The following is a 12,626-nucleotide window of genomic DNA, read 5'->3' on the forward strand; positions in this document are numbered from 1 at the left end:
ATTTTTCAATAGTTTTCTCTCTAAAGGAGAGATTTCGCTAATGTACAAATCAAAACCTTCAGTTCAAATTATTATGTCGCTGGGACAGCTACGAGTATTTCAGACAAAGAGGCATTCAATACATACACTATCCACGATGATCTATGACTACTTAATACAGAGTTAATGTGTGGGGCCAATGCACTGCATAACAGATGAATGGATTAATTGAACACCTTTCCTGTCCTGATCCACAATGGAGAACTATCTATCCAATAACAAATTAATAATTCTATCCATCTGGGATTCATATGCATGTTAAACACAACTTAAATGTACTGTGGGCCATCACATTTGAGCAGACTGTGACTTGCAAAAAGTGGGAGTCTATGACTGTGACTCAAGTTGCATTAATTCTGCTACCCTTAATTCCGAAACTAAATGTACCTTTTGGAAATACATGCAGTTCTGGAGGAAATATTTTTAGCATTAGAGCAGAAAAGTGATGAGTATGGATAGTTCAGCATGAACAAAATACTTTAAATCAGTAACCATTAATCCATCTGCCATTACTCAAAGCTCTGTTGTGATCGGGCAAGAACAATGCCAATGAAATAACAATACCATAGGGCAAATATAGGGTTTGTGTTGGAATGGTGTGCACTGTAAATCTCCAGCCATCAAATTTTCAATGATAAGATGTGAGTTGCCATACGCTTTATGCAGATTTCACTTCATTACAAGTTTTATGCCATTTCTAAAATGCTTACCCTGCAATGTGGTTGATAGTATTCATAATTCAAAAGGCAACAGAGGCTGGTTGACTTAATCATCCACAGTTTAAACTCAAAACCATATCATAAAGGATGATGAAGAAAATAATATTGGCAGTATTACTGGTCCTGTTTTTCTTGTCTTTACTACGACAACCTCACACAATCAATTCATGTTTTAAGACTTGCTGTGTAATTCACATATTGGATGTAATGCTAAAACAGTCTCAAACAGCAGCTTCTTTTATTTTGAGTCACTGCTAATTAAAGACCTTACTGGAAATTGCACTTACATATATCACTAACAATTACCTGGTGGTAACTGCAGGAGCATAATGCAGAAAATATTGAAATAATATGTGCACAATGTGCACATATACAGGTTGAACACATAGTTCTCAATTTTTAACCTAGAAGAGTAAAGGTACTTTGAGATAGGGCGGTTATTCACCCAGTATTTTAAATCAGGCTCTAAAAATACTCTGAAAGTACTTTTTAAATTCTGAATTGGCTATTAGCATACCAACCTAACAAGACCAGATTCAAGAAACATTGATCAATTCTATTACATACCAAACACTGAAAAATAAAGTTGCTAAGAGGAATGAAATATAATGTTTGTGGTTTATGTAAAGTTTTTGCTAATTAAGACTAAACAGTTATGTAAGCATTGAAAACAGCTGCAAATAACAGTATGCAGCCAATAAACCACCTATAAGCATGAGTATTTGAAATACTGTCCACTAAAGCATATTCTGATCAAAAAATAAACTTGTCTTATAACTGCTATCTCCTTTTTGGTCCTTTGCCATCACCAAATGATCTATTTGGTATAGTGAGATCTGCTTCCCTTGCTTGTATCCACCCATGTATGAATGGGTGTATGAGTATATGCGTAATGCAAACCTAGCTACAAAACTATGGGCACACAACCAATCATTGATTCTGCACTTACTTCTTTCGGTTCTGCTTCCTCTTCATCTTCATTGGTCTGGTAGTGAGACGTTTCCTCTGAGTAGTAGATCTTGTTGCTTGTCAGTACAAAGTAATGTGGGCTCCAAGTCTGTGGACGGAGAGACTCAGCATTAGGGTAATCTCTTAGTAGGAGTAGAGTCCAGTTACATTATACTTTCTTTGAGAGCATGGTTACGGACAATTTCACTCACTAACTATCATTACTGAGCACAACTTAATATTTTGTGACCACTAGTATTTCCCCATGGTATTTTTCTGGGGGGGCCTATGAGATAGTACTTTCTCCTGCACACAGTGTTCCCAGGGAGCACACAGAGCCATAGTCATAAAGCACTAGCTGAAAAAATATGTCTTCAGAAACCACTTTATCAAAGAAGTGGTAATCCAACTGATAGAAAGCGCATTCTCCTGGAAATGGGTACTTCTACGGTCTGCGATAGGTGTCTAGACCGTCTTTCCTGAACCCCAGCTCAATGTTAGCCCGTATCTCTAGTAATCTTTTTTTTGTATAGTGTATAAAAACTGAGCACTGCCCTTTGTAAACTTCCCTGTCATCAAGTATCCATTTCACACAAAACCACCGTCATATCCTCGGCAAAGATTTTACAAATTTAGAGGCCATATGGTCAGTATGGCTATTTTACCCAGTAGAGAGGACCACTGAAGAAAGACGAGCTGTCTGCCCAAACACACAGATTCTAATTCAAGCAAATATCAATAGGCAAGTAAGCCTAGATTTTCTATACCTCACTCCACATATATACCTACACACTACAAATATCTTCAAAGTATGTATAAGATGCATCCCAATTAAAGAACATCCACTCAAAACTGCCTCAAATGATGTAACTGGCTATGTAACTTTCAGCAAAAGGATGCTATTCAAACCACACACTTTTCAGTACCACAGGATCATTCAAAAACACTTTACACTCCTAACCTCTGCTGGGAACGTTAGGCTATGGGGGAAAGAAAGTAAAAACAGTATGTCAAAGAAAGGATTCAGTTGAATGGTGCATACCACAAAGATCACCAAGAATGAGAAGATTTTAAGTCTGACACCATGAAAGTCGGGCAATGATTGATCAGGTATGAGTCACAGAAGTACCTCAGCATTCGCTGTACGACGGCCAGAAAAAGATGCAGAGGCAGTATGTATCTCAGCATAGGCAGAAAGTGGCTTGGAGTGGGTCAAATTTCTTCTTCTTGCTGCCCGTCCGAGGACTGCCTTCTATCTACAGGAGTTTTCAGGATTAACATGACAGTGGCACCACCCCTTTCTCTACCTAGCCTGATGACTCTATCAATCATTGTTACTCCAGATCCTCCACTAACTTTCAGCTGAACACCATTTTTGAACATCTGTATGTTTCCAAGCTCTGAAGTTGCAAATCCCACCCAGGAAAGATTCTTGCTTGGAGTGGGTCCTCTACATGGTGTTCGATGGTTCATCCACTTTTTGCATATTTTGGAACATAAACCTGTTGGAAAGTGCCTCCATTTTAGGCTCCATTGTTGTCATGATTTTACCAGTTTCAGAATCAGGATTAGATTGCAGTGAGGTGATAGATCATATCAGTAGCTGTCCATCCCTGGTCTATCAACAGAGTCCTCAGATCTCAGCTTCCTCAAGGTTTCTCTAAGTACATGAGGATTGATATTAAAGAATCCCTGCACTCTGCTCCGTTCTACTTTGGATTCAGAGACACTGCACAGAAAAGCACCAAGGCCAATTACAATATTTCTATTTGATGGCTTTGAGCATTGTTTTATACGTAACTATCTGTACTGCAGCAACAAATTGGTGCTTAGCTGGCTGTGTGCATTGTGGTTTCTCTTGCACAGCTAGGTCCAGAAGTTTTCCCTCATCTCTTTCCCACATCCCCTGTAGCACCTATCCCCTATGCGGACTAAGTAACATCAAGAGACAACAAATTGACGTGACCTTCTACAGTATTTTAACTGATCTTCCTGGGTGTCCTGCTTGGGCATCAAGGTAAAAGTCAGAATGATAAAGGATGCTTTTCTGTGGCATTTTCCTGGTTTGGGCCTGTTACAGCCTGGAAAGGGCCTTTAGCCACAAACTCTTAAGAAAGACAACTTAGGTTGTGTAAAACTACAGTAGAAACTTCTGTAGGTACATAGGCAACCTTTTTGGCTAGCGACACACCATTCCAGGGAGGGCCTCATGTCTCCTAATGTAGGTACATAGACATTACACTTGACAGTGATGCACCCAACCTGGGAGGGTCAAATACATCGTCTACTGTAGGTAGACTACTCCTTCCTTAGTGATGCAGCACCTACAGGTGGGCTAGGTACACCTACTACTGTAGGTACAGAGACGTCTCCTTGGGTATCAATGCCCTGGATGGGGCTCATGTACTTACTACTGCAGGCACAAAGACAAACAACAACTGCAGGGCTTCACAAACAGATTAGAATAGTGTCTTAGATTAATTCCTGGCTAAAGACACAGTCACATCAGGGTCTGTCATCCATCCTCTGCCACCAAAGTTTACAGCAAACAGTAACTAACAATTCCACAAAGTATGCCCAATCACCCCGTCTCAAGCTTCATGCTCACATAACCCCCAGAGAAACATCCTTCAGTGCCCATGGTTTGTTCAGATAACCTGTATCTATCTACACAAGGAAGAATGCCTTGAAAGATTGCTTTCTTCAGCCTTTTCCACATCCCTCACCAGTAAGGTAATCTCCACAACCTAATGAAACCAACTTTTCCAATATACCTCCACAACCTACACTTTATATCCTCCCAACCACCCTCTGCTTACCTCCTTGTATTCAACACCCTCATCAGGTATTGCTTCAATTGCACAGTATGCGCCAGATGAACAATGAATCACTGCAAATTGTGGACTGACGTTTCCTGAATCCATCCAGTTTTTGTGAAGTGACCTATTAAAACATAGGTCAGTCTGCACATAAATAGAATCATAGTGGGTTGCAACTCGATGCTAGCTCATGTGTATTAACGAGGTAGGTCGCAAACTGTGACGCAGTGTGATCTGTTGCCATCATAGGAATGGTTGCCTACTAGGGTCAGCAGACCACCACGCCTGTCACTGCTTTTAAACAAAGCTATTTCTCTAAAAGCAACCCACTTTTTTTTTTAATGGAAAACAGGATGCATCGAGGACAAAAAAGTTTAACTTATTTTTTAACAGTAGACAGTGCCCATGGGAATGGGTCACCACTGCATGTTTATAGTCGGTTAAGTAATAATGTTTTGTGACTGGCTTTCATTCTCAAAACATAACCATATCCTACTGTGATCCTCTATTTGGAAGGGACATCACAAACACAACCTTCTCAACAACCGAATCCGTACGTAGCAGCAAAGCTATTGTGCGATTTGATAATGTGTTAATGAATCACAATTTGGATTTTTTTACATACAATGCCTTTTGGCAGGTGCAAAGGCCCGTTTCTGAGAACTTGGCCATTTGCAACTGTAAAAAGGTTAGCTACATCTACCCTATGTCCTCAAAACAACCTAGTACTAAGTACTTATTATCATCAGCCAAACTTACTGCAGGAGCAGACACTTGCTACTTATCACCACCACCAAGCACCAGGCAAACTTCCTGCAAAATACACAGATCGCTGTTTGACAATGCTGTCCTACAACAAATCATGACAGTTGTAACACACTAAATGATCCTACACTAACATTCACAACCTCTCCCGCAGATACCCATTAGACTTCTCTACAATGGCTGTCATTTTTACTCTCCAACCAACAAAAACACAACACAACATTGCCATTAACAGACCTTGGAAAAACTTAAAAATCAACAAATTGCAGGAACAATTCTTTCCCACTTTTTCATGGAACCCACTGATGCCTATTAACCAATGCCACTAACGGCTCTCTGAGGCCTTCACCATAGAGGTTCCCACTAGAGCATCAAGACAAACGCCACCACATGAGAAAATGGGCTGGCTCAATTTAGATTTAAAAACACAAAAAGGAAAATTAGAATGCTTGAATGACACATGGCATGATCTAATAGTACACAAAGAGAACATGGAACCTTTACTAAACCAGACGGGAAATCTCACTACTTCCAAAACATCACAGATGTCGCCAACTCAATCATAGAATGATTGAAAATCACTTTGCAACTCAATTGCTGTAATCTGAAAAATAGCAAAGGTCTTGAGACCTACTTCGCAATTAAAGTAGGCATTAACAAGATTGTGCTATTGACCACAACACAAAGTCACAAACAATCCACGAAAACAAAAGGTACCTAATCACCTCAGTCAGCATTGCTGAATCTCCTGCTTGCTTAAGTTCACCTTACGTATTAAAGAACACCCTTGAAGACAGCTCTGCGAGCATAACAGCCAGAGCAATTATTAACAAATCACTGTCATCAAGAGAATGCCCTAGGGAACTAAAGCATCCTATATCAAACTAATCTTGAAGAAGCAGACCTGCACCAGGAGGGCCCACCAAAGTACATACCTATTTTGAAGGGATGCTGTCTGGGGAAACTTATTGAAGAAGAACCATTTATCTCAGATTTCAGTGTTTATCAAAGACAACCAATCTCCTCTCGGACCAACAGAAAAGATTCAGACCGAGAAGAAGCATCAAATCAACACCGATCACAACCTGGAACGACTCTAAGAACACAATACAACAGAGTGACTGCAGCACAACTACTGGACTTTTCATAAGTTTTTGATACTGTAAAGCACTAATTATTACTTCAAAGGTGATACAACACTGCACTAAAATAAAAACAGTCCTACCTCAATGAGAGAACATAAATCATATAACTACCTCTACTACAATCGCCACAGTACAACAAAAAATGTACCTATTTCTCAAGCATTAGCAATTGCAACTCTTCTCTTCAACATAACCCTGATCCCACTGCCTAGCAGATAAAAACCTGTAAAATCTACTCTGTTACACCTATGCTGACAGGCTATAACTAAACAGACCTTGGGACAACTGGATTTACAGTTGGCCTGCAGGCAGCTGACATCTAGACGCTATGAAGTCATTTGAAACTAAACAAGTTAAGAACTGACACATGGATCTGAGAGCATACAAAGGAGATGGCAATGCCTGGAATCACACGTATCTGAAATGGAAAATCAAAGGCAGTACCCTTATTGAGTCTAGCATTTGCAGTGAAAGGGCCTTCTTGACTCTTTCTATTTAGACCTAAGAGGCACATGGTTCATTGTTTATTCACGCAGAAGGCACATTAGTTTGGTGGGATAAGATAGAAGATCCAATACTCAAATTCCCCAACTGCTGGGATAAACTCTCCCTGAGCCCCTGAGAACCAGATCACAAGGTGGTGAAGGAGAGTAAAAGCAAAGGTTCACCTACCTGATCCCACTGAGGCCCCCTCTAGTTTTCCAAATCATCATAGATTTTTTAGCTTACAAGCTCAAAGTCAGAGGCCGCCTAGGATGCATGTTGTTCAAAGGCAGAAAGCAAGTGACTCGTGATGGAGCTGGCAGTTGTGAAAAGGCGCAGAGTCAGTGTCTTGGTCCTCATTACTTATTTAACTCTGCTGCCCACGAATACTCTGGTACCCTTACCTCTGGACATTACGTCCTCAAGAATTATAGGTTGATTCAGGAAGCTTTGGGTTGAGGTAAGACTTCTCACTTACTATGTACTGTAGTTGCATAGGTTCTGTGCCACAATATCAACTACAAAGATATTGTGCTACAAGAATGTTAGAAAATCAGCCAACAAAATATCATGGAGGTAAGTATCTACTGGTAAGAACAGATTTACTATTCTTAACTCCACATCTATTTACCTTGAAGATAATTATACTGTCAGCACAGATATATGTGGATTTAAATATATTAACCAATACATAGCTGCATATACTTACCATGTCGATATGTTGTTTGTCTATATTCTTGTCAGACAACATTTTTGCATATTTTGGCAGACAATTCATACATACCGGCTATAGATGATGCCAAAAATGAAACTGAAATCTCCAGGTTCCTTAGCTAGCAACCTAACCAAAAGACCATGTTTCAACCTAACATTATTGCTGAAGTACACTTATTTAACTTAGCAGTACAAAATTTGATCAAGAGAATATGGGTGCAAACATTCAAATATAAGGTCAGCATCAGAAAAAACTAAGGCTGGAGCAAATTGGCAAACCTATCATATTTCATAGGAGTATGTGTTATATTGAGTTCCCAAATGAATATTGCAGCAAGTAAAGTATGAGGATAAAGTGTGAACTCTTGCAGGCCAAAGACCACTTATTGGTAAAAAGCTGCATCAAAATCAAAATTTGAAAGCAAACACCACTGGCTTGTTTCAGATAGGAAAATGTAAGTGTGTCTATTGCACAGGAGGTCATGGAAGTAAACTGCAACTTTCAATCATTCCTAAAAAAATAAAAATAAAATGCCACTGTACTTAAAAACATCTTCTTTCTTCTTGTCTCCACCTAGCCCAACACTCACGTGGTCAATGGGGTCTTCTAAGTAAAGGATGCCATTTTTGATAGAATTGCTGATGTCGTTCTCTGAGTAGCTGGCTGTTGAAACTTCTTCATAAATGTTCCCTTCAACCAGCTTCTTGTGCTAAACATGGAAAGGATAAAGACAATGCTTAATCATAAAAATCATTAGTCTCAAATGTTGAACCATGAAAGTCAGATGCATTCCATATTTTCAGGATATCCATATGGGCCAAAACACATCTATATTTAGTACAATAACATAGTTAATGGGCTTCTTAAAAATGGATTGTGTTCTTTGGCCAGGGGAGTTCAACGGTGGCCACCAAGGTCAGACCCATTCCTGATATCCTCATGAGATACATTTCAAAACAACAGATACAAATTTGAAATATTCAAAAGTCTGTAGTAGTCTTTTAATATGTGGCATGGATCAGGCCCTCCCAGATCAACACTGAACACACCAGGAATAAGCAATGAGGATAGTTAGGGTAAAGGTCTGTTATGAGTTTTGCTCAGATGGCAACCTTTAAGATATTACTCCTGTTCATCATGCCGATTATAAAAGCTAGCTATTATACAGAAGCTGTAATCTCTTGTCAGTTAAAAGTGTCATTATTATCCAACTGAATGGTGCTTAGTTTACCGACCTGAAAAGGATGAAGGGCTGAAACAGCATAGATTAAATTCAAATTGGAGTCTGCAAAAGGGTCAGTATGGGGAAAAAATTCTACGCCATGAACGACACAATGTGCTGCTTTTACGAAGTCATTATAGAAAACACATCTTTTTGGCAGCTGTTAACTGCTGTGACATCACTGCACTTGAACTTCAGTGATATCACAATGACCCATTACACATCCCAGAGGTTGCCAGATGTGCTTTATGACTGCTTCAGAACACTTTCTCTCATCACATTGTTTCCCTGTCTCACAGGAAAACTCCATCGGGCCTGGGAGAGGTATGAAGGACATATACAATACCAAATTGTGTATCAGTATGAGCCAACCAGGGGAACTTTGCTCTTAATGTTTCCTAGGGCTGCTTCCATGGAAACAAAGTTTCACTTACCCATGTGTACATATAACATGTGAATTAAATTACCCCAAACTCTTGAAAAGACAGTGGCAACAATATAGGCAGGCCTCGCAGAAGTCTATATCTTCAGATGATTGGTTTTGTAGATTGGTTTTCTTTTCAGTGATTACATCACAGAAACAGACAGAAAGTGGATAGAGATGGCTAAAGCTAATTAATTAGTCTATAATATGTAAAATATCTGTATTTCATATTAAAAACAAACTGGATTAGAACTTTCTGCATGATGGCCAAACAATGGCAGTTCATTCAGGTTATTCTTGAAAATTACTTTGCTTCTGACCAGTACTGTCGTTCTGCAACCCAGAACACAAAACCTGAGCATTTGCTTGGGAGATGTATAGGTAGCAAAGGTGCAAAGGTTAGCTGCTCAGAGAGGCACTTTTAAGATGATGATATGAGATTCTTCACTCATTCCTAGTGTCTTCTGGTGGAATTAATTGTTCTTGAGAAAATGCCAAAAGCATCTCTTGATGTCAAATTACATCAACCCCACTATACTCAGAAGCTAGACTCTCTATTAAACTCATTCTCTTTGGTTGAAATTGGGCAAACGTTAATTCAATATTCACCATAAGGTTGAATATAATGGAAAATGCTGTTTGCAGAAAATCTTCTCAAATCTCTCACTTGAATCACATCTTTGAAACTTGCCATTTTCTTTATTAATGTAATCCATCTAAAATAAGGTAACTTTATTACAAATAGTTCTACTTTGTGAAAAGACCATCAACCTTGGAACCTGCCAAAACTAAAAAGAATAGTCTCTGGGGCTAGTACACTCGCCCACCCTCTGTCCTTAACCACAACACAGGATATGTGTGATAAGATCCACCTAGCCAGAAATGTAAAAAAACGCTCCTTTTTTACAATGTCAGGCAAAACACAATCTATTTATGAGGGCTGCTATTTCTACTAAGGCATGGTTCATGCAATCACCTTGATAAGTATTCTCTTCTTCAACTGAGTGGGCGAGGGCAATTCATCTGCATTGATGTCTACAGGCTTAGTTAGCAGCATGTCCCCAAAGACCTTCTTGAAGTGGGAGGCCATGTTTCTCTGCTGGACAACGCTGCAGTGGTCCTCAATGGAAAGGATGACGGGGTACCTGCAAGAAAGAGGTTATATATCATCTGCCCATCATCACTCATCTCAATGTCTCTCTTTTGACAAACAACTGTTATCCGCTGGCACAGCAGTGACATCTGTTAGGATGATACGGTCAAGAGCAGTGTAGACCCCTCATGCTTTATATTAACTAACTTTTGAGATCAGCTCATTGCTCATTGTAATGTTCAACTTTAGGGCCCCATGCTCCAATGACAGAAGGCTATGGCAACATGCAGACCCAGTGTTACATATACTGTAGATGATAGCCCAGGATATCTTGTTATGAATATTTAAATCACTTGTTCAATTACTGGAGAAATCTCTGCTTTCACCTCATTATTTTCTTACGTCTCTTGAATGACATATGAAATAGGAGAATGCACCCATTAAATTACAGTGGGAGATGTCATTCTGTACCAAAGAAGATGTCTGATACAGCACCTATTAAAATCCTTCCAGGGAGAAATGCCATTGTCTACACCACAAAAATCAACTTCCAACAGACCACACATAACATCTTTCAATATAAAACCAATCTGGAATGTAACCTTAGATATCACAAGAGGTGGCATTGCGGTGAACTAACATATGACTAGCTTGAGATATTTTATTTGATTTTATAAAGACACACTACTAGGAGGCCACCCCGTGAGTTGGAAGAAGCAGTCCACCACCACCAGTCCAAATTGACAAGACTATGTTTGAAATCTGTGATAATCACCTAATTACAAACACAATGTTAAAACCCTAGAGAATTGAGAGGTGAGCAAACAGACGCTTCAGTGTACACCACTTTTCTAGACGTCAACAATAATTTTAGTTGAAGGACCTACCTCACAAGGGAACACTTCAAACAGTAGCCTTAAAGAAAAACGAGCTGCAAATAGAAAAAAATACCGAAACCTTTTTGTTTCGTTTTTTTTCAGAGTAGGCAGTGGTCCATAGGACCACTGCCTGCTCTGAAAAAATATTTTTGTGAGCATTCACAAAGGGGAAGGGGTCCCATGGGGACCCCTTCCCGTTTTCGAATGAGTTACCATCCACTTCAAGTGGATGGTAACTGCGAGTTGATTTGCGACCGCTTTCTGGGTCACAAATCAACTCTAGATCGCGATGCGGGCGCAAATAGGAAGGGCACACCCCTTCCTATTTGCGAGTTGGAAACACATTTTGCGAGTCGGTACCGACTCGCAAAATGTGTTTCTGCATCGCGTGAGGCCTTTTGCGCCTCGCAAACGGCATTTTTCGACGTTTGCGAGGCGCAAAAGGCTACCTACATCTGGCCCTAAGTTACTTAGGGATGGCAGTAGTGACTGGGGAAAACCTTCTGCATTACACTGCTTATTGTCTATGGCCACGATTTGAAGCAACTATAACATTGTCATTTGGAATGTGCGGGGCCTTGGTCTGTATGTAAAAGACACAGGATTTTGACACAACTCAATAGACGTCAAGCACAGATCACATTTATACAGGAAACCCATCTCTCCGCCCACAAGGCCCAGAAAATGCACAAAAAGTGGACGTGACAATTATTTCATGCTTCCTACTCGGCCTTTACCGGGGATGTGGCGATATGGCTTAGAATCAGGATCCCATTTAGGCTTGACACTAGGATAGACACGCAGAGTGCAATGTCTTACTGAGGGGCACGCTAAATGGAGCTCCAATAGTGTAGGGTTGCATATATGCACGTAACACAGGACAGGATGTCTTCCTCTCACACTTCTTCAACTAACTGGCAGACTGCGCAGCACACCCTTTGGAGCTAGGTGGAGACTTTAATGCAGTGTTAGATACCACGTTAGATAGATCACACCCTTCCCTGCCCAGTACCGTGCTGATTCATCAGGCTAAGGTTTTTGCAGCAGTGGATGGACGGCTGGATCCTTTTTTGTCACACTACGAGAATGCACCTTTTATTCTTACCCAAAGCACTGCATTCTGGCATTGACAGGTTCCTTAGGCCCACTGCACTCCTTCCTCATATAACACATGCCACACATTTAGGAAAGACGAATACAGATCACAACCCTGTGAAAATCACAATCTCTTGGGGGGCGAGTGCCGACCCCGGTACCTACTTGGCGTTTGCAGTCGGCCCTCCTGGAGGATGCAGCCTTTAGGGAGATGCTGGCTACCACCATTGACACCTATTTTGCAGAGAACGATGGTACTGCTGCTTCTCCATTAGTAGAGT

General features: G+C 40.3%; 1 protein-coding gene across 3 annotated transcripts in view; it reads right to left on the minus strand.

The window, feature by feature from the left end:
• Positions 1-12,626, minus strand: part of LOC138282889 (1-phosphatidylinositol 4,5-bisphosphate phosphodiesterase gamma-1-like) — a 576,794-nt gene that overhangs the window by 203,796 nt on the left and 360,372 nt on the right. For all 3 annotated transcript variants that reach the window (XM_069220895.1, XM_069220894.1, XM_069220896.1), the window contains 3 exons: positions 10,256-10,424; positions 8,223-8,342; positions 1,708-1,815 (listed from right to left, as the gene is read on the minus strand). In XM_069220895.1, the coding sequence (XP_069076996.1) occupies positions 1,708-1,815; positions 8,223-8,342; positions 10,256-10,424 (397 nt within the window). The remainder of the gene's footprint in view (positions 1-1,707; positions 1,816-8,222; positions 8,343-10,255; positions 10,425-12,626) is intronic.

The sequence above is a fragment of the Pleurodeles waltl genome, chromosome 2_2 (genome assembly GCF_031143425.1).
Source record: "Pleurodeles waltl isolate 20211129_DDA chromosome 2_2, aPleWal1.hap1.20221129, whole genome shotgun sequence".
NCBI lineage: Eukaryota > Metazoa > Chordata > Amphibia > Caudata > Salamandridae > Pleurodeles > Pleurodeles waltl.